General features: G+C 39.3%; 1 protein-coding gene across 3 annotated transcripts in view; it reads right to left on the bottom strand.

Moving 5' to 3' along the window:
* The window catches only part of coro2aa (coronin 2Aa), a 28,777-nt gene extending 10,371 nt beyond the window's left edge, over positions 1–18,406 (bottom strand). Inside the window, exon 1 of one of the 3 annotated variants that reach the window (XM_026303382.1) lies at positions 18,170–18,406. In XM_026303382.1, coding sequence (XP_026159167.1) covers positions 18,170–18,184 — 15 coding nt within the window. In that variant the 5' untranslated portion in view covers positions 18,185–18,406. Of the gene's footprint in view, positions 1–5,441; positions 5,509–10,100; positions 10,203–18,169 lie in introns of those variants that run through there. The other 2 variants (XM_026303384.1, XM_026303383.1) reach the window with 2 other exon arrangements.
* Between the last annotated feature and the right edge of the window lie 873 nt (positions 18,407–19,279).

Below are 19,279 nucleotides of genomic sequence, written 5' to 3'. Positions count from 1 at the left end.
CAGAACAAAAACTATCTATCCACAACTATCATATGTTGTACGTGACAATATTTGTAGCTGCAAATATAAGATTAATACATCTTGATCGCCAGATTAACTCTTTCTCTATTCTATATGAAGAATTAGTCTGGAACCTCTTCGGTTGAGATCGATTTCCAGGGATTTCCAGAAAATAAACCAATCAAGAGAGATGAACGATATCATGCAAAGTGACAGTGAGGCCTGCAAGTGGAGTGCGATAGTGTAGAGAAAGCAAAGAAGGGAGTGGGTCTGGCTGGCCAGGCTATATAAAATGAGCTGTTTACAAGATATTGTGTAAATTGAAGTTTATCATTCAGTCAATTATAATACAGTAAATAGGAGAAGAATGCCCATGAGACTCCCACAATCCAGGATCTCACTGTAGCTCCTTTCCTTAAGTCAGTCAATGCAAGTATCATTATTGTGAGAGATAAATGACTCTGGCTCACAGGCCCAGCCAGCCGGCCAGATACTCTGTCTGGCCTTCTGCCTGCTTGCTGTGTGGCCATTACTTATAGATTAGGGGTGGAGGAAGGTGATGGGCAAATGTTAACCCGGTGCCCTACAGTAGACACAGGGAGAACAGAGAGCCATAGCGGCAAGGAGCACAGACCAAGGCAGACAAAAAATACAACAGCAGGTTCAAACCCCTCACAAGTTTGTGTTTTCTTAAAAAAAAAAAAAAAAAAAAAAAAAAAAATCACACATCATCTAAGAATAAATCCCGTCCCGAGACACAATGACGTCATTCTCCTGCTTAATGCGGACTGACTGCTCACCGTTCAGATGATGGCTAAATAAATATAACCAGGATGCAAACAGAGTGACATCACAGTGAGGGAGGTTAAAAAAAAAAAAAAGTTTGGTTTGCATGACTCATGTATGGCTGCAGTAGTGCTGGAGAAGGAAGCTGGTGAGGCAAATTCACCAAAGGAAAACATTTGGTTCAGAAAATAAACTAATCCCCCCAAAATGGAAATAGATTGTTCACACTAGAAGGCTCCCCTAACTGTGAAGGTCCTTTATTAAACTTCCCAAGCAAAGGTTAGTTAGGACAGATCCAAAGGGTCCAGGACTAACAGGGGCCACAAAATACATTTACAACATTAAGCAGGGTGCCCAGAATAATATTCTTTCATGGGGCCCAAAATCTCTACAAAATCATTATAGTTTCCATTATTGATTAATCTGCTGAAAAATGTCTTTGTTGACAAAAGATTTTGTTAATAAAAGTTACAATAATTCCTGAGATGAATATGAATATAATGGGTAAATCAAATGGCATCATAGGAATTTATCAAATGGTTACTAAAATAAACTCACAGAATGTCAGAAATATCAACTTGGAGGTGGCACTAAAGAAAAAAAAAAAAAGATCATAAATTCAGTCCATTACAACAGATATTTTTAGTCTGGACCAAAGCGGTAGATCCACCTCCATTTAATATTTTTGTTAATCAAATGATTAATTCATCAACTAATTGTTTCAGGTTTCCACAGAAACATTTACCCCACCTTGTACACCTTGGACATACTTAGACATTCCTATTTAGTGACACTCCATAGTTGTTAAGACGTTCAAATTATGTAAACCCATTCTTCTCTTTATGTGTTGCAACGCGTACCCACCCAAATCGCATTTTTTGATCACTATCACTGCTTTGTGCCTGTAAAAGAAAAGCCATCTGATTTGCTGTATTTAAAAGGTAACACCCTCACAAGAACTCGAACAGGCTAACCTGCATGAGCCTGACACCCATAAAGGCATTAGAGGAATCAACTACTGAACTCACCAAACCTCACAAACTGTTACCTATTTTTAATTTTCAACATTCGACCATTTGAAATACACCAACCAGCGGGTGTAGGCTGCTGTTTCAGGCCTGAATGTAATGCTTAGTAAGCTCCATTCAATTACAAACCGGAGCATATCTGGATTGATACAGCCAACATTCATGTTTTGCTAAGGCTTACAAGGCCCGAGGGAGATGCTTCCAGGGCAGACAGCTAAGACATCTTGTCACATCTAAAGCAGAGTAATCAGGCCAGCGGCAGCTTCCTTTCAGCTGTGTCTTGCTGCAGGTACACGGCGAGCTGCATGGTGGGCAGCCTGTCTCAGCTCCTCACAGAACTGATGACGAAAACACTACTCTGGCTATTTTTACACCGGCTTCTTGATGATCAAAAGACAGTCATGCATGTTCGCTGACAGCAGTGGAAAAAAAAATAAAAAATCAAGGACTTTTTTTTGACAGGCATTATGTCTGATAAAATAAAGAGATGCTCTCCTTTTTGTCAGACGGAAATTTATTTTAGTCCATGACCAGTGATTCATAACAGCAACTGCACTAAAGGGGCTGTAAAAATAAAAATAAACTGAAAACACAAATATAACAAATATATATATATATATATATATTGTACATCTGATTTGCTTAACCAGAATTCATGTGTGGGTCTGTACTTGTATATAAATGTGCACAGGATTCATCTATTCTTTTAAAGCACCTCATATCTCATAAACACTAACAGCCACTCCTTTTTTTGGCTTGCCAAGGCCTGACGCTGGAGGGGGAGGGGTGGGGGTACAAAGTTTACCTGATGGTGTAAAGATATCAGTTACTTAAGTAGCAGAAAGCTATGAGCAGCAAGGTATCTACTAATCCCAAAAGAACCACCGATATACTATCAATACCTCCATCTATTTGTACACAAGAAAGTCTAACTGAAAAACCTCATGTCCTCCAAACCCAACATCTATAAAACCGAGCATGCAGCAGCCCTGCCTTCTCAATCTGTAGAGGTAATATTTTGTAAACGCTCAAAGGGAAATTCAAGACGTAGAATGTACAGGTGTGACCGTGTGTTGAGTCAGTATGTGGAGACACATATTCATTGTGTCTGTCTGAGTGAGACTGTCTGATATCATAGGCAGATGACAGCTTACAACCTCTGTCTTGTAATAGGATAACAGCCACATTGGTAATCCAATAGTTGCTTCATTGCTACAGAGCACATGTGAATAAGCACTGTGTGTATGTAAGGATAAAGACAGGACAGGGCTAAGTGCATTTGACTCACTCTGTTTACCTGAAGAACCTTTTAGCTATCTGCTTACCTGCAGGGTGCACATAATCTGTAAGAAGTAAGACGGATTTTTCTGTGGTACTGTAAAGAAAACTTGGTTATGGCATCTACGTGAATGTCTCCCCACATATTCAAACAAGTGCACAAACCAGCAAATAGTTCACAATAGTCTAGGATGGGTGTTTTATATTACTTATTATTATTATTTATAATGACTCATGAATGGAAAAATAATTGGGTAGGATAAACATTATTGACAAAAAATACTCTTGGAGAGCCAGTGGTACCCCCATAGGTTTCTTTGTTGTTTCCCAATTCTATATTTTTAATTTGGTGGTAGAATCTGTTTATGTGTGTGTCCCAGGTTGAGAGCTGAGCAATCAATCCATGCATTATATTTACAGTTAACCATGTAGAGGGGTGGGGATAGGAGGGGCTGGAGCCGATCCCAGCTGACATTGGGGTATAGCCTGGACAGGCTGTCAGTCTACCACAGGTCTGACACACACACACAGACAGACATTCACACCTAGGGGAATTTAGAACTGCTAATTAAGCTAACCTGCATGTCTTTGGACTGTTGAAAGAAGCTGAATTACCCAGACACCCAGATTGCCCATATCCACCCTGTGTAGCTGAAATATTTGTGCTTTTTGTCCCTTGTGATGATATGTGCATGATAAAAACATAAAACAAGAGGGTTTGTAGATTTGTGTGTGCAGGCCTCCAGCTTCATTTGTGCTCTGTAGGTGGACTTTGGTTACATGCACCCCAGGCTCACCTTTTCCTTCTAAACTTTGCATTTGGTTGAGTGCAATGTTTCTTCTCTTTAAAACCCAGTACTAGAATAATTATTTTCTATATCTGGTACAAATATATAGATAAAGAGGGAGTTGAAACTAGTCCAGTTTTCATAGCATTGACATTTTTGACATCTTTCTGAGCTCTGAGGACACACACGTTAACAGGCCAGATTTTCTAAACCATTTTAGAAATAAAACTGAAAGTGAACATACTTGAAAGGCTGATGATACCTGATGGCATGGGAAAACTGTCTGTGCATAACCACGATAAGGACAGAATTCAAAAATGAACCAGGAAGTCGGTTTGTAAACTGCATTGGATGTTTACAGCTCAACCAATAATTTTACTGTGTTACTGCTGTTTATTTCCATATTGTTTGAATATGTTGTTATTACTAACTGTCAAAATAGCAAAGCATGTAATAAGCATAATAAATAAAGTTGTAATAAACTGGAATTCGCCTTTAAGGATATTTGTCCACTGCAGGTGCAAAAATGAACCAGGAATCAAAACAGAACTGATATCAGCAGCTATCCCATTATCCTATTTATTTACCTATGGGAGTTTTCCATGATCCCCCCCCCCCATGTGCTAAGAGTCCATTAGTCAGTGAGGAACATGCAAATGTAATACACAAAACAATAAGAAGCACTTATACAGTGAGAGCCTTCCTGTAAACTGACACAGGACAGAGATGCTAAAACGCTCAAACCACAGGCTCAGAGTAAGACTGTGGATTGTTACAATTTTTTTCAGTACATTCATTTTAACACGTTTTAACACCTTTTTAGGTGTAAATATTTGAGAAGATATTTAAGAAGAAAATATGCCACACTGCTGAATGTATGTGGTACAAGGGTTATAGAAGGTTGATTGCATAAATTGAAGTCCTAAATTAGAAAAGTTCCCAGATCTATACTACACTTCCACATTTACCTGGCCAAAAGCCCTGCATGCTTGTGGGTTCACAAACCTTGATGTGAGAATTCGTATACCAAGCTTAATGAAATGATCTCAAACAGGCTGCAGTTCAAACCACAAGGCACACATCTCAGTAAATTGTAGTGTTTTTAAGGGTGGACACCACCATAAATAGCCCTCTGTGGGTCGAGACGACTTGACTGGGACAGTGAATGATGATGTCATATTTACTGTTGTGGAACTTGAGTTTCATATTGACTTTTTTTTTTTTTTTTTTTTTTTCAAAATGTAGAAACTATTTCCATGTGAGTGGCTGTGCGTTTGGAAAAACATAAGCACAGATTAAGGAGTTTTTGTTCATTTTGTTCAAGCAAATCTTCTTCTGCACATGCACGCAAACTTTTTGACTCCCAAGGGGAAAAGCGAGCTTCTACACATGCACACTCATTTGTGGACATGGGTCTAAAGAGTAATGGATCAATAACAAAAATCAGAGAGAACAGGACATGAAAGCAGCTAAGGCAGGCAGCACGGATGAGAAAGGAAGAGTATGCACAATTATGCAAGGAGTGTGTGACAGAGGCAAAACGGAGAACAGCGGCACTCACCCTGTCGACTGGGTTGTCACTGGCAGAAGGAGAGGCAGGTCTTTGAGTGTGTCTCTGAATTACAATCCAAAAAAAGAAAAAAAAAAAAAAAAACTTGTCCCCAACCCAAAAGAACAAAAATCACTCTTTTTGCTTTATCTTAAGCACATGGATCAACAATGCTTCCACACAGACAGGCAGAAGAGACAGCAGGCATTGTGGGCGCAGCATGAAGCCAAATGCGTGTGTGAACAAGCAGCAGGAGAGCACAGGAGTGTGTACACTCCCTGAGAGGGGAGGTGTCTACAAGGATGCAGTGAGGGGGAGAGGGGGAGAGAGAGAGAGAGAGAGAGAGAGAGAGAGCAGGTAATCACACTCCCTCTCTTCCTTGACTGCCGCTCCCTCTGGCCACTCCTCCAGTGTTTGCTCAATCGGGATTTCTCACCCAAATCTTTGAGGAGAATGTGAAGTCCAAAAGAGGGAACGAAAACTGCAGACGTGCTTCTTTACCCTCGTTGCTCAATCACAAATTATTTACATGTCAGATGTGTCCAGAGCTAAAATATGCAAAGTATTTGAATCTTTTCTTTATTGCAACCCTAGAATCATAGCATAAATATCTATGGAGTAAGGGAAACAGAGGTATTTCCTAATAGACAAAAATCAGTCAATTAAGCAATTAGTCGACTGAAAGAAAATAAATTAGCAACTAAAAACATTTGCTGGTTTTACAAACTTAAATATAAGAATTTATTGCTTTTCTGTTCATGAAATATATTTGTACTAATGAACAGACAATCAAGCTATGTTAAAATGCCACCTTGAGGGAAGTTCACAGTTGCCATTTCATAGAAAAAAAATATATATATACACACAAAAAAAAGCATTACTCCATTACCAAGACAAGTTTATTTCTATGGCACCTTTCAAATCAAGTGTTACTTCAAACTAATTTCAAAAAGGGAATAAAGGAAATACAGAAAAAATGAAATACAAATAAAGTGTGAGTTCTGTGCAGTGATAAACTACACAATATTCAAAAGGTGCAATAAAACTACATGAAAGTGGTATCTTCATGGATTACAGGTTTGTACTCGCACAAACCTAGGAAAGGGGTTACAGGGCTGCAACTACTGCTATCAATATCATGACTATGACTTTATTATCATTATCAATTGTTCTGCCAATTATTTCCTTGATTCATCATTTAGTCTATGAAACATCAAGAAATTCTCCTATCACAACTTCACTTGATCTGTATCACCCAAAGATATTTCATAACTATCAGACATGGCAAAGAAAAGCAGTTCCACATTTTCACATTTGAGGATGGAACAAGTAAATGTTTCAAAATTTGGCTTAAAAATGACTAATATAATTAACACGTTAATAAAAACAGTCAATTTTCTTTCAATCAACTAATTGACTGTCATTTTAGCTGTATATACTCCGTAAGAGACACACTGCAGAATCAGTGGATCCTACATTTCCCAACGCTGGCATCTTTTGTTATACTTTTTTCAAACATTACATTCTCCATCACATCTGTAGCTTAAATCAAAGTGTTTTAAAAGGCTTCTCCAAAATATAAAAGTGCTTATGCAAGCAGAATAGTACTCCTTGTACAAGAAGGTAAATTTCTAAGGGTTAAAAATCTGTGCAATTTAAAAACAGTGATATGGGCAGATGTTCTCCACTACACGGACACTGAAGTAACTTAATGTCAAAATCACTGGGAGTTCCTCTCCAACCATCTGTTGTCTGTGAAGTGTGATCTGACACTCCTCAACCTTCAAGTAAAACGCATGAATTGTACATAAAATTAGACTGATAGATTGGATGGATTGTTTGGGAGATTGCCAAACTGCTACAAAACCCATTCAACCGTTCACATGGCTGCTGCTGGACAGCTGTGGTAGTCGCTCCTGATCAAACATTACATAACAGCAGACTGGCACTAGAGGCCAAGTTAGCAGATCAATATGAGGGTGGGGTGAAAAAAAAAAAAAAACAGTATGACCCCTGGCAGCTAACTATAACATGATCCAACAGGAGAGTAGCTGAGGGGCTGATCAATCATTATTGTACAAACATGCACGCCTGCACACAAGCTGTAATCAGATCATGACTATTCGTGAGGTGCAATTCAATTTGGCTTTTATCCCATAGTCTTATTTCATTTTTAAATGTTTTATGCATTTTTCTATTAGTTAATGCATTTTTAACCTTTTCTTAATATTGTCCTTACCTTTGGCTCACAGTAACAAGAAAACTGCTGCTTAATGTGTAAGCAGCAGCTGGATGTTTAAGCATATAGTACTTTAATCTATAGCAATGCATCACATGTTATAAGATGATCAAATGTTTTGAATTTAAAAATTTTAATCTGCAAAGTGACTCAAGGTGATGTACTTGAGTACAAAGAAGAATAACTTCTTCAGTAATTTAAGAAGAAAAAGCATAATGTAACATAATAATTGAAAAAGAAAACAGCACAAGCAAAAAATTGTAGTCACTGCATACACTTACATATACAGTAGTACTTCTGCAAAAACTGGCCAGAAACACATCTGCACCAAATACACAACAAAGTCCAACGGTCACACCGTGTATCTGAGATAAGCGAAAGGGCACACAAACTCATAAAGACATGGAAAACAGTTCATCAAAGGCATTATTTTGGATAGTTTTTAATTAGTGAGAACACTCCTTACATACTGATACAGGTCTAAATCTAACATCGATACCATTCACATTCACACTAAATGAAACCAACTTCTGCAGAATATTTACTTAGGAAAAGGTAGAATGTAGGAAGACATGGCAGAGTTTCAATTTTATGTGGAATGATTCTGGTGTAAATGAGGACAGAGGGTAGAGGACAGACAGGAGTGATTGGCCAGCCTCACGATCTACTTATTTTATCACAGTAGATAGACAGCTTTGATTTATGATTCGTTTCAAGTGTATGTAGCAATTATCAGAAAGTACAAGGCATGAATCCCAAAAGCTTTTTCCAAAGAGCTCAACCCAGAGACTTGCTCTCTAATCACAGATAAGACAGCCTCGGACTAATGGCTCGCTGCTGTGAGAAAACAGGCCAAAGCCTTTGACACCACAGAGACACACTGACCTTCCCTTCTTCGTTTGTCATTGCTGATTAGCCATCTGTCTGTGTTTAGACTGTGCAATCCCATGTTTTCGTTTGGTGTCTAAACCGCCGCAGTGACGTTTAGGCTTTTCATACCTGTGGTCTTTAAATGGGTTCGGTCCCCCAACTGAGCAAATAGTGCAGTCCCATTCAAGTATACACTTAACTGAACAGGTGCAGTCAGTGACTAAATAAGTCATCTAACGCTATTGAAATCCAATGTACACAGAAACCTCCATTAAATACAAATTAATTGCCTTCCTTGACAGTCGCTGTAAAAGCTAATGAGTGTCTAATTGACTGGTTAGGGCAACACCTTTCTTTAAACAAAACCCTTTTGCATCACTTGCTATGACACTACTCGTGAGTCCTGACCAGCCTTTTAGACGAGAAAAACAACACCAAGCTTTTTCTGCTTATCATATATTTGCATGTTGCTTTTCTCTGCAAATAAGGAAGCACAGCTGCCTGAGCTCCCAGGAAAGAGAGAAGTGGTCACACAGGCCAGTCAGTAAAAGCTTTTTCAAATTCTTTATATGCACTTAACAATCATCCATCCATCTATCCATTATCTATACCCGCTTATTCCTTAACCACAGGGATCTGCTGGAGCCTCTCCCAGCTCTCTTTGGGTGGAAGGCAGGTGTACACCCTGGACAGGTACAGGATAATGCAGAGACTTAAGGGGGAAAAAGTGTCATAATATGACTGTAAGATAGTAACAGTACTATCACAACTAAATGTTAAAATTCACAGATGAAGATGAGTTTCGCACACAGGAGAAATTATTTTTAAATCTCAATTTATAATTGTGCTGGTTAATGTTTCTACAGCTGTGATATAAGATATATTTTAGATGTGAAGATCAATCACCACAAAAAGGTTGACAGTATATAATTCACTGCAATTGTGTAGTTGTATTAGGTTCCTGCCTCAAACATACCAATAAGAATGAATCTAATTCTTTTGGCGATCATATTTTGAAACCATCACTCCTTTCTTGTCTCCTGCCTTAAATCCACAGTGCACATCACCAGCACCACTCTCTCTAAGGCAATATCTCACAGACAGATAACAGTTTATCAGCATCCACTCCCCCAAGGCTCAGTCCTTGGCCCTCCTCTGTTCATTATCTACATGCTCCTCTTTGCTAACATCGTCCACCATCATGGTGCCACTGTTATGCCGATGACATCATGCTTTGCATCTCCACTAAATCCATCACCACTGGTACTCGACAACCTTAACCAATGCTAAAATTAAATCATGTATGGAATTCAGGGTTTTCTAAAAAAAAAATGGAACTGTGAAAAATCAGATATTATAATCATTGCTATAATCCATTCAAAGGTTCTGCCTCACCATCAGAAACTCCACTCTGTCACCTTCCCCATTCAGCCGCGAATCAAAGTAAGGTTTGGCAGAAATTAAGCAGATCACCAGAACTGCTCTCTTCCACTTAAAAAAATAAATAAAAATAAAAAATAGCTCATCTCTGCCTTCTCTGCTGCTGAAACTTCAGTCCATACCTGTATTGCATCCAGACTTCCACAGCATCATCCAGAGGATCACCAACCAAAATACTTAATAGGCTGTAGTACTTTAAGAACTTTGCTGCACACCGAGAAAATAAACCCCAACTGTGAGAAGAACCACAGTGAAACAACACACACAAAAATGAGTTCCATATCAGATCGTAATCTCTTCATGTGTCTCAACAGGCCAATGTGTGACTAAGCACACTAGTACAATCAGTGGGTTATAATTCTTCGCCTGCACAGCAGAGCTAGTGTATGAAACTAAAAAATAACAAAGATGAGCCTCAACTCAATAAACTCTTGTGTGATGGTGCTATTACCTTCAGCGACCTTAAATGTGATGTGAGTCACATGTTAGCATGCCTGCACAGTGCACCTCTGTCTTTCATGTCTGATTCACTCCAATATATGCATTAATACAGCTGCTTGAAACAATTCCCACTCTGTGATAATGCCTGATGCCTGCTTACATCACCTTTGGCACTGAATTGTGGTTTGTACAGCCAATAATCCCTGGATTCACATCAGAGAAACAGTCAGGGAGAATACAGTTGACTGGCTTTAAAGATCAAGAATCACATGTAACTTAAACCTGTTATAAATTAAACCTTTTATGTGCACATCTCTCAGTTTTCATACAAATAAGTCTGATGATTATGGACATTAAGAATGTAATCCTCCATATGACCCATATACACACAAATGCCTGGCATGCAGGAGTACAACATATATTGACTGGGACTGATGAGCTGGAAACCAAATCAATTTCTTCATTGACATACACAAAGTGGGCCTAGCCTCAAAACATGTTGATGGAGGTTGTAATGCACAAAACACATAATGATCACATCAAAGAAAGAGAGAGCCAGACAGAACTGTTCACCACATACACTTAGACCTGAAATAGCTGCATCTTTACCAATTCTTTTAGTAACACTTTATTTACCAAGTGTTGCCCTTCCCTTATAAGTTCCTTCATGTTTGTATTATGAGAGCTGGATTAGGCACAGCCACTCAGCCAGTAATTCCCAGTACAGTAACTAATAAATCCCACTGCAGCCCAAAAAGCATATTCTCCACAGACTACAACGATAAAAGAGACATCTGTAAAACTTTTGACAGGACATTGCGAACTGCAAACCATAAAGGTTAGACATCTATAAAGACTTTCCCTAAGCCTAAAAGGCTGAGTTTTGTTTTTCTGGCTGTATCCTAATGTAATAATACAACCAATAAAACAGGCAGGGGGAGAAGGGAAAACATAATGTTGTATGTGCACTGAAACACATCCTTAAGCCTGAGACCCAGTTTCCTTAATGTCACAAATATATATATATATGTATATATATATATTTTGACAGACTGGCTCAAGGATCATCAATTATTCAGCAACAGGCAAGTCCCTCAGAGCAGACCAAACTAGTCCCAGGGATCCTCATTACTTAAATTAATAGTGTTAGGGAACCAGTGTAGCCAGAGTGCCATCCATCTGTCCTAACCACGGTAACTGCAGTCAAGGTGAGTTTCACTTTTTGTTACTCAAGGGGATTAGCTTGCCTTTATATAGGCTCAACCTCTTTCCATACACATTACACAGTGGCTGTAGTGCTGCAGTGTGCACACTGTTATCAGGCTGAGGGAGGCCCTGGCTAGTCAGATCACAGCCATTTGCTGACTGCATTAACGTGCTGTGATACTTGACAAAGAATATGATGATGTGTGTGTTTATCTCTGACAAATTATTCCAGGGGGAAATACAGTTCAGCTGACAATACTTTTCCAATCATAGGACACAAAAATCTACTTCTAATTATTTTCATTCCAGATGTAGACAATTCTGACTCACATCATCAGCTAATGCTACTGTCACTGTACTAACATGCTCACAATGTTGTCATGCTGATGTTCAGAATAAGGTTTACCATGTTCATTAGTAACTTAACATGCTAACATTTGCTGATTAGACCTGAACACAAAGGGTGAGCTGAGGGTGACAGGAAAATCATTAACATTTGCAGCTGTTTGGTCATAACCCAAGGTATAGGACTAAAGAAAATTGGACATGTTGATAGAATGTGCTGTAATACTTCCTAAGAGGTAATAAACATATGCATCAAATCGCATCAATATCTATCCAACTGCAACTGAGACATTTCTACATCAACCTGGTAATGACACTAGATCACAAAAAGCATCATTTGGGGACCATGAGTCCAGAATTCCAGTACAATGTGAATCAGGCCGTCATAGTCAAATTTCTGCAAAGAAACCAGGATGGTAAGAAGAATAAACAAAATGAATGGGTATGTGTACTCTGGCATGATGAGTCTAAATTAGATACTTCTGGTCCCCACCACAAAGCACAGAGGATGAAGGATGATTATATTTGGTCACTTTGCTGATAACGTTGGCAATGTATTCAGGTTTCAAGGCACACTTAAGCAACATGGCTACCACATTCTACAGCAAACTCAATCTGACAAGTGCATCTGTGAACAACATTTGAGAGACAACACTTGTTGAGTCTAATAAACAAACGTACACATTTGCTACACTTGCCTTGTCAGAGAACATACCTTCATTTGCTCTGACAGCATTTTTCATGGGGTACAGCCATTACGGCTACTTTAGGCCTCTGGGATCAATACTATGAACAAACATACACACATCAGTGTAGGCGGCCAAGCACTTCTCATAAATAATAAATCAGACTCTGCTGACCCATCTGCCTCTAGATTAAAATGACCTGACTCCAGAAACAACAGGAGTGCACAAAGACTGAAACACTGGTACTTTAATGAAGATATCCTGTAGCTACTACAGAGCTAAAAATCAAAAGTTCTAACACAGCGATTCCCAACATGGAGTTCTGGGCCCCTATATGGTCACAAGATATGACTATTATCGACATGATTATGAAAGTCTTTACTGGCTCCCTATCTGTGATCAGACTTTAGGATGCATCTAATATTACTCTGGAGATATTAAACAGCATGTACAGGAATAATCTAACTCTTCTAAACATCTGAATTTAAAACTAATTAGCTATTCTGATACAGCACACAATATGGTTTTACTCAGACTGACAGAAGAGTCTTTGAATGTTGTAAAAATATTTAGATAACAGCCATATTTTCTAAAGGATGACTTTCTTCACAGTTCTTTTTTCAAAAAACCCTTTGCTCTGTGAATTAAATGGAACAAGGACATTTAAGCCCAGCGAGCAATGTTAGATTTTTGGACAGTTTGGTTCAATGAGCTTTCCTCTTTCCTATGGCCTTCACAATTTCACCTCCCTGAAGCCTGAAAAAAAAAAAAAAAAAACCTTGTACAAGAGCACTTAGAGCTCAACATTGCACAGATCCACATACTCTATTTTTTTTTTTAAATAATCCCCTCTCTGTGTGCTCCACGTGAGAGCAGCACCAGATAATCCTCAAACAGTCAGACAGCTGTCATGTCGAACGTGCAGGACAACCTGCCACAGCTGACCTCAGTGACACGGGCGTAATGATGAAAAGACTCACAGACTGGAAATGACTTCATGAAAATCTCATTAAGCTTTGCTGTGTGAAGTCATTTGGGTTTTTATTTGTTTGTTTGTTTATTTTGTTAGGGACCCTTTGCAACCAGAACAGTGAGCGGTTCAGATGCCACACTCTGGTTGCATAAGAGCATTTAAGGATTTCCAAACCATTGTGGGGTCAAATACAGTAATCATCCATAACATTCACCGACAGATTGTTTCTGGATGCCTGTGCACTCAAATATGGCACATTTAAATCAGTTTGGTGGGATGAGAGGGAGCACAGCAAATATAAAGTGATCCACAAATATATTTTAAGAATTCATTCATAAAACATTTTACTATAATTAGATTTAATTACAACATAAAGTGCCAAGTGACTTAAAACATCTGTCTACATAATCAGGGAATGTCAGCGATGAGTCTTAATTATCATGTCCCTCTTTTCAAGAAAAGTGTAAATCAGATCTGAAACAATCAACAGAGGATTAATTCGCAACTATTTTTATAATAAATGTATCAAAAGCTTTTTATGTGTGAAAATGTGCTGCTTTTCTAAGTTTATACCATTGTCAGGACAGATTTCAGAAATCGCAATGAGAATTTTTATTCTTCCCTGACATTTTAAGGACAGAATGGTTATTAGCTGATCAAGAGAAAAACAGAAGCAGAAACTTCACCTTCAACTAAACAGTTTTATTATTATAAAACTACAGTTAAAACCTTTAGCTTATATATTATTTGTATTTATTTAAATGGTGGTGGACACAAACAAACCACTGTAGGAGAGACTAAAAGGCCCTGGTGGCTTTGTTGTAGAGGTTTACCAGTCATGAGTGAAGCATCATTTAGTGGAAACTCTAGGTTCTCCACCACCACCATCACGTCAAGGCACAGTGTCTGGCTCTGATAGTAAAGCAACAGAAGGCATGTGAAGTGATCTCATTCCCCTTTAGGCTGTTTGTAACTTCCATCGGTTATACAACGTTAAGAGCAAACAGAAACACATGACATGCACAGTTTCAGTTGCTGCTACAGGACACACAAACACCCATTTACGTTACTGACGCAGTCTGTCAATTTGTTACTTCCTGTCGTCCGAATGTAAGAATTGTCTTTGCAATGACACTCGCAACAGTAGTTTGAGCTACATGCAATCATAATGAGGACAATTATTAGTTATACTCTTATAATATATTATAAAGGATATTCAAATCTATGTTTTGCATTCTGTAAGAACACGCTGGAGCTGCACACACACACACACAAGCCTTGACAATCCAACTTGGTTACATAAGGATTTACCACCCTTTAATTGGTTTCATCACCTCTGTGAGGATTAACACCTGACGATAGATCAAAATGCCACAAGCTCCACACATCTTACACATCCGACACTGCAGAGGAAAGCTGCATGCATGCTGTCTGTGCAACAGTTGTGCCTTTTTTTTTTTATCTGCTAATGCCTTTGGAGTGAAGATACATCAATACCATATAAGGCTGCAACTAATAATATAACTTTCAATGTCAATTACTCCACAGATTAAATTCTCCGTTTATCATTTAGTCTCTAAAAGGTCAGATGTCTTACATCAAGGCTGATTTAGCTGTTTTGGAGCAGCAGATGGGGTAAACTCAGGTATGAATCCAATGTAGAAGACCCAATTTTTACATGACACTTTAAGAGCATTTCATCTGTCGATAAAGATCACACAATTGAAAGCTTCAGATCAGTTTTTGTCAATTAACTTATTAATTAATCAACTGTTTTGTTCAGCTCTGGTGCCACATTTTACACATTATGTCAGTTCACTGAATTAAAGACACTGCACTTGCAGCTCAAAGTGCAGTGTTAAAGTAAATAACAGCCTTTCTGAAACAGATCATACCTCAGGTTATGCTGCAACTATTTCATTGCACAACTGCATCACGACACAAGTCCGTTGCCTTAGGATAACTTCTAGGGGCTTCAGGTTGAAGGGCTTATTTACTCAAAGAACCGCCTTCAATTCACAGCATTCATGAGAGAAGCTAGGACCTTTGACATCTATAACAAGCAGCAGGTTTGTGTATCATCCCAGAAACCTGAACTGAGCTCTAGTTACTGTTTTCACATGGGTGACTCTGCGATATACTACAAGACAGACTGGACGAGACAGACAAAAACATATCAGCAGTTTCACAGGAAAACCCTCAGTAGAATTTTCTTCTTCTTCTGGGATTTTGAAGAACTGAGCGTCGACATAGCAAAGTGAAAGAGTCAGAGGTTGGACAAAGTGGAAGAATCTCAAGTATGTGTTAGTCTGTGTGATAACATACCTTAGATACAGGCTAATGTTTTATGGCCCAGCGTGAAAGTTCACAAACCTGAAAAAAAAAAAAAAAAAAAAGAAAAATCTATCTCTGTGTGTCAAGATGTGTTTCTTCACTGCAGTTTATTTTTGGATGGGAGTTTTCTGTTTCCCACAATGGAAGATGTGTTGCAGACTCATTAGTCTAATGCTTGTTTTGGCAGAAGTTCTGCCCGTTAGGCAGATCACAGACCTGCTTTGACAGATCCAGTGCTGGCGTGACACTTCTACACTCTACACGACACCAAAAGTCACAACTCGAGTTGTTCGCAATTGTTCTTAATCTCAGTACATTAATGCTTTGTATAGTTGGAGACACTATTCAAATGCGTAAATAAGGAGCTGGTGATTCAAAGTAAATTACAGCACACAGATCATTAGCAACAGATGTTGTCTTTATAATGGCTCCCATAGACATTTGCATAAAACCACAGCAAAGCTAAAGCGAGGTAACAGACTGATTATATCCTGCTGTGACGAATGAGCTTGGGGGGGGGGGGGCCTGATTCAACTTTGGCAAATTATTGCAAATAAACACTGTTCAATTACGTTCTTGTCAGTTTGTGAGTGCAATTATTCGTGTGGGCAGCTGAATTTTGTAAAACCATCAGACATCACGTTATATTATCAGAATATAACAGTAATATGTTAAAGTGTACTTTGGTCCAAACAAGTGGAAGCCCTGAACTCGTGCCCCCGTGGGACGGGATGTGCCACCCTGCACTAGAAGAGACAACTGGCATAAAGTCCTAAATTTCTCCCACTGCTCAACATGTGGTGAGAATTAGAGTCAGGCCATTAAACACAGAGCTTCCAAACTCCTTTCTCTTTTGTCTTAAGTTTGTTTACATCCATTATGACAAAAGGGAGCAACAATAGATCCAAACCATCTGTTCAACTGCTGGACAGACAGAATACAGCCACCCACAGAGCACAAATAATAGACGGCACTTACAGTGCAACTGATGTAAAATGATGCGTTTGCAGACGTCAAGAATGACTGTGTCAGGCTGAGATACAGCAACACACAGGAGTTTTAGGCACTTCGATGTTTTAGAGTCTTATCGCACAACACCATCGGGTGTGCAGGACAAGCCCATAAAGAACCCATTACAGCTCATGAAGAACTATTTTCAGAGGCAAGGAGAACCAGGAGTCCTGCTGCAGACGGTCTGAGCCCCACAGAGCCCTGATCTCAGCAGATATAAAATATTCAGTTTAATACCAAATGCAGTAGAGTCAAATTTAACATCATATGTAGTCAATATTACTCTGTGAGAACCAGGAATATGGAAACCTGATGCTTTTCCTTCATGGATCTCAAAGTGGTTATTTTTGTTTTTGGACTATCAGGAAAAAAAAGAACAATGTGAAGAATTCACCTTGGCCTCTGAGAAATTATTCTTAGCATTTTGACTGACATTTTCTACCATGAGGATTCTCCAAATAACCCAGAACGCACAGGTCATCATTAACCTAAATAACTGAACCACACCTTACTCCATAAATGACTTCATGGGTCTTCATTTTCTTTCAATCCAGTAATCAAATATAAACCAGCTCATGTTTTCAGAACCCCCTCTGAATCTTTAGGTAGTTAGGGAGTGTGAATCAACCAAATATGTTTCTATAGCATATCTTCATCTGAAATCATCAGACTAGGTTGCTTTTAAAGATAAATGTGGAGGAGCAACTAAATAAATTACAGGTTAGTTTAATTTAAAGATTTAAAAACAACTGATAAATCAATTTGTCAGCCACTCAGTGATCTCCTGCTGCTTCTCTTTGTCATTTGCTAAACTGGAGGTTTTTAGGCTTTAAACTGAAATTTGAACCAACTCAAAGCAATCAATCATCAGCTGCACCCCTAGTTTGACTCCTCTCTATCAGACCCCACAACATGCATGGCATCAGAAACATGCTTTGTACAGCAAAGCTCTGGAAACACCTGCAAACAGGGAGCCGAGTTGCGTTTTGTGTGTGTGTGTGTGTGTGTGTGTGTGTGTGTGCTCGCTCAGGGGAGGCTGCTGTGGAGCCGCATGGCAGAGCTGCGGCTCAGGGCGCCACGCCGCGAGGGTCCACCCTGACAGAAAACTCTCAGCGGGGGCGAGAATCGCGTCCGCAAAACGACGAGCGAGCCCTAAAACAACACGCTGCTCTAGTTTAGGCTGAAGTGCGCTCACCTTTGGCACGGTCATATGGTGCCAGACGCGTCGGCAGGTGGTGGCAGGTTTCCGGGAAGAGCTGGAGCTGGAGCTGCTGCTGGTGCAGGGACGAGTCGTGTTATTACGCCGGTGAACGTGGCATGGTGCTCAGTTAAAAGTCAGGGTGCCCGCCTTGACCTTGAGAGTCCCAAAACAAGAATGAAGGAATAAACAAACACATAAAGGCTCACAGACAGAGCGTGCAGCCAGAGTGTGTGTGCAGCGGCGCTAAAAAACACACACACAAACAGGAGGGGAAGGGCGGAGGATGAGGAGAGATGGGAGCACAGGATGCGACGGGAGAGGAGGAGGAGGGGGAAGGAGGAGGAAGGGGCGAGGCAATCCAGGTTGAGTGAAAGCATACTGGATCATTAAAGATGAAAAAATATACACACATACCAAAAAGCCAAAGTAACTAAATGAATGTACTCGAGCAGGTAAGTACAGCTTTGAAGTATTTTTTACTCTGTTACTTTACTTGACCACATTTCAGAGAGAACTACTCAACATTTGACATTTTCTCAAACAGGTTTAGTCACTATGAAAACAATCTATTCACTGTATATAATAAGATTCACTGTTAGAGCTTAAATTATACAATAACATATCAAGAAGTTAAATTGGGCTCCACCTAAACCTGCTATGATGTTAAAATGCTGTTTAGAGCTGAATTCAGTGGTTAAATATATATATATAAGCTGAATATTTAAATACTATAGAAAATGTGAAATGGATCTTGCATTAAATCAACCTGGTAGAAGGGTCCTTATTGCACATGCATGGTGCATATTCCTAAATAAATTTGTGCTTAGATTAGTTGACATGCAAACATGGCACATGGGATTTGCGTTGGTTCCTGTGAGATTAAACAATGCGGCACAGGAAAAGGGAGGAAGAGGAATCGACAGTGGCTAAAAGATCAGTTTTGCCTCAGGGCCCTGGAGCGAGTGCAACTGGTGCAATACGATCAGTGCAGTGTAGATATGTGAAGTGCTGTTGTTCACTCACTACATGACACATATTATCGTATTTGCATAGATTCTGTGTGGTTTCAGGTGTGTGTCTGCACAAAAACATCCTACATACATT

This window comes from Mastacembelus armatus, chromosome 1 (genome assembly GCF_900324485.2).
Source record: "Mastacembelus armatus chromosome 1, fMasArm1.2, whole genome shotgun sequence".
NCBI lineage: Eukaryota > Metazoa > Chordata > Actinopteri > Synbranchiformes > Mastacembelidae > Mastacembelus > Mastacembelus armatus.
Note: the sequence above shows the minus strand (reverse complement) of the source record. Positions and strands in the feature narration are given on the sequence as shown.